At 33.7% G+C, this 4,340-nt stretch overlaps 1 protein-coding gene across 2 annotated transcripts in view; it reads left to right on the top strand.

Moving 5' to 3' along the window:
- Positions 1–1,313: 1,313 nt before the first annotated feature.
- LOC110296750 (vomeronasal type-1 receptor 100-like) overlaps positions 1,314–4,340 on the top strand; it is a 4,311-nt gene continuing 1,284 nt past the window's right edge. The window contains exon 1 of one of the 2 annotated variants that reach the window (XM_021165514.1): positions 1,314–2,203. In XM_021165514.1, the coding sequence (XP_021021173.1) occupies positions 1,314–2,203 (890 nt within the window). Of the gene's footprint in view, positions 2,223–4,340 lie in introns of those variants that run through there. The other variant, XM_021165515.1, reaches the window with a different exon arrangement.

Genomic DNA, 4,340 nt, shown 5'->3' on the forward strand with positions numbered 1-4,340 from the left:
AGAGTGTTTGGGTGCTGATTATGAATGATAACACTGGGACCTTGTTTCCACTACATAGGAAGGAATCTCTTTTAAACAGAAATTCCCAAAGAACATCCCTAGATGGACATCTTCAGCAAGTTCACCATTGTGATAATGTGTGGAAAATAGTGCTTACCTTAATTCACATGTTCTTTCTTGTTGAAAGTTCCTAGCTCCATATCTTCCAATGTGGTTATATAGCCTATAGAAACTATAGAAATCAGGAAAGCAAAAATGGAAACATTGTAAGGATAGGGGCAAGTTTGGGAGCAATAGACAGCAGAATTGCACGTTATAAATATCTGATCATGGACATGAAAAACTCAGGGCTCCTTACTGTTGAGTAAAGAGGTAAAACCTAAGAAGGTGGGAGAAAAGTAAGGGGAATAGCAGGACACAATTTATCAAATAGGGAAATAGGAAAATGGGTGGATCCTTAGGTAAAGAAGACGAGGATAAGTACAAAAGAAAGGAAGGAGATAGCTACATAAAATAACAATATGGATGGCTCAAAAGTCCATAAGGAATTATGCTGTTCATGATTAACTTCCCTCCTCCACAAAAAGAAAGATAGTATTTGATAGCAGGGAGTTAGTTTCTTAATCCTTAATTGGAGTTCACAAAGGGTTTTAATGTGATGGGAACTGAAGTGGGAACTGCCTAGGGTCATTTATATCCATAATGTTCATACAATTAATACAACATAACAAAAATATGACAGACCTTTTACTAATTAAAATAGTGAGATTATCATGAATTATAGCTGTGATTCCATTAGAATTCCAAGCCAAAACATGGATAGCTGTGAAATAAAGCACAGTATAATTAAAGACCATGAGAATGAATGAACTAATTGTTTTATTTATTATGTAATTTTTTCCAAGACTACATATGTTTTGTTCTTCTCTAAGAACATTCTTAATATTGTGTGCTTATCAGCAATGTTCTGTATAGTTAAGTATACAATGAGGTAATTTAAATCAATAGGATTGTGTTTCTAAGGCATGAGAATCAGGTGCATGAGACAAAGTGTTCATAAAGTATATATATGAGTGTGGGTGAATTTATTGTCTATAATATTCCATGTATAGGGGGTACATGGATGGTATATAGAAATGTAGGCTATGATGTTCAGTCTGGAACATCAGAAGTTAAAGATTAATCAAAAATTAGTAGAATGATGATTTAGGCATACTGTCCAGTGAGTCACAAGTCTCATGTATACTCTTTTTTTTTTCAGATATCTGAAATATACATCCAATATGCTCTTAAGATGAATACACTTACCACTTATGTCCTCATTAACGAATATCCTTTATTTCCAAGCTGGACTTGGAATTCTAGCCAATACTTTTCTCCTTTGTTTCTATACTTTCACAATCCTAGGTCATAGATCAAAGCCCATGGATCTGATCTCCTGCCAACTGACCTTTGCTCATATATCGTTTTTGCTAACTGGAGGGGATAATTGGCTTGCAGTCATACTTGAGTCACTGAACATTGAGAATGACTTCAAGTGTAAGGCAATTTTTTATATAAGTAGGGTCATGAGAGGGCTCTCTATCTGCATCACCTGCCTCCTGAGTGTGTCCCAGGCTGTCACAATCAGTCCCCATACCTCACTGTTGGCAAAATTTAAGCATAAACTAAAAACATACATCATCTATGCTGTTTTCTATATTTGGTTTTTTAATTTCTTGGTCAGTAGTCACATGTTATTCTATGTTGGTGCTTTTAACAATGTGAGTGAAACCAACCAGATGAGAGTCACTAAATCCTGTTCATTATTTCTCATGAACTACATTATCAGTGGATTGATTTTTACAGTGACAACTTTCAGAGATGTGTTTCTTGTAGGAGTCATGCTGATCACAAATGCATATATAGTGATTATCTTGTTCAGACACCAGAGGCACTGCAAGCATCTTCATAGCATTAGGCACCTGAGAGTGTCCCCTGAGAAAAGGGCCACCCAGACCATCTTACTACTTGTGGTTTTCTTTGTGGTCATGTACTGGGTGGAAATCATCATCTCATCCACCTCACTCTTGTTATGGATGTATGACCCAGTCATCCTGACTGTTCAGAAACTTGTAGTGACTGCCTATCCCACAATTACTCCTTTGGTACAAATCAGTTCTGATAAGAGAGTAATCAATGTGTTGAAAAACTTGCAATCAAAGTGCCAACAGATTTTCTAAAACATGATTCTTTTCTTTTAAAAATGATTTACTTGGAGCTAGAGAGATGGTTCAAAGATTAAGAGCACTGTTTGTGCATCCAGAGGTCATGAGTTTAATTCCCAGAAACCACATGGTGGCTTACAACCGTCTGTAATGGGACCTGATGCCCTATTCTGGTGTGTCTGATGACAGCTACAGTGTAGTCATATAAATAAAATAAATTTTAATATTTATTTAATATTATAAATATTTTAAAAAGATATTAATATATAATAAATATTAATTAGAATTATTAAACAAAATTAAAGTTATAATTTTAACTAAACTTGATGTATTAGAGATTAAAATGTTTTTATTTTTTTATCTAGGGGTGGGAACTTTGTCATACCATCCATGCAGAAACCAGAAGATATAAATAAATAAATATAAATTATTTAAAATAATTTAAATAAAAAATAAAGTATAAATTTAAAAGATATAAATATAATATTAAATATTAATAATATTAATTTTTAATACTTATTTTTATTTATATCTGTAAGTGCTGTATCAATATGTCTACATGACTGCATTCCTGATGCTCAAAGATGTCAGAAGAGGTCATGGGATCCCCTGAAACTGGAGTTTCAGATGACTTTAGGTACCATGCTTGTAGCTCCAGTAATTGGATTTTGTCCAAATTATAAATGTTTCTTAAACTTTAATTGTCAAGGGGCAAAGTGAGATTCTTCATATGATTTAAATAATGTTTGTAGTATTACATACAAAGGAAGTTCCTTGCTGATAAGTAACTTTTTAAGCCTTTCTTTTAAAAACATTTTAATCTCTAATACATCAAGTTTAGTTAAAATTATAACTTTAATTTTGTTTAATAATTCTAATTTCTCTGGGTTATGAAAACAATGGTAATTTAGTTTTTCCACTGTTTACCAGAGTTTTACTCAATTAGACTTATCTGAAACTTTCATATGCTTGTTTGTTTGCAATTAATTTCATCTACATTTATTGAAATATTATTGGTAAATTAAAATTGTTTATGTACAGATAGTACAAATACAGATATGCAATATCTTTTTATATAATGTCTTTTCTGTGAATGTGTATATGCTACTATGTATGTGCGCTGACCAAAGATACATGTTCATTTATACTTGGAGGCAGGAGACACTTTGACTATTTTTCTTCACAAACCATTCACCTCATGCTTTGATAGAGAGTGTCTCTTCTGGACCTGGGAATTGCCAAACATTCCAAGTTGGTAGCCTTAAGGATTATCCTATCTCTGCCTCTCCAGCTCTGTGATCACAAAGGATCCCTACCATACCCCATTATTTAAAATTATGTTTTTCTTTTACTGAAAAAACATTCTATTCATTTAATATATTCTGATTAGTTTTTCCCCTTCCCCTAGTCTTCCAAGTTCTTTCCCATCTTCTTTCTTGTCCAGATCCACACCCTTTCTATGTCTCCTTATGAAAGTAAAAAGCATCTAAACAATAATTAAACACAAAAATAAATAAACCACAATAGTACAAAAAATTAGAAGAAAAAGAATCAAAGAAAAAGCACAATACACACATACAGACACAGGAACACACAAGTTAAACACGGGGACCTTATAAATATACGAAGACAGATATCATAATACATAGCAAATGACCTGTAAAGATTGTACTGAGTTCATTTTGGGTTGGACATCTTGGGCAAAGCAGGGTGATTTATTTTGCCAAGTGTCTCGAGGTCTTCAACTCTCTGAATATTTTCTAGCTGTGTGTCTCTGTATTTGTTTCTATCTGATAATAGAGGAACCTGTTTTGATGATGGCTGAGCAAGTCTCAGATTTATGAGTCCAGCAGGAGTCATTTTATTGCTACATTCTTCTGGTTTCCGCATGGATGGTATGACACAGTTCCCACCCCTAGAGCAGGACATGAGTCTCTTGGATTGCTGGTGGTTGCTGTAAGAGTAAAGCTTATTTGTATAATAATGCACATATTCTACGTCATGTTCTTTCTGCCAAATATTCTCCCTGGGAAAGTTTATGACTCCATTATTATCAGAAACAGCATGATTATGGGAATCAAGAATTTGTCTGGTGCTCCTCAGCAATATAGTGATTCTATAGCCTTCAGAGAA

Source organism: Mus caroli, chromosome 6, assembly GCF_900094665.2.
Source record: "Mus caroli chromosome 6, CAROLI_EIJ_v1.1, whole genome shotgun sequence".
In the NCBI taxonomy this organism is placed as follows: domain Eukaryota; kingdom Metazoa; phylum Chordata; class Mammalia; order Rodentia; family Muridae; genus Mus; species Mus caroli.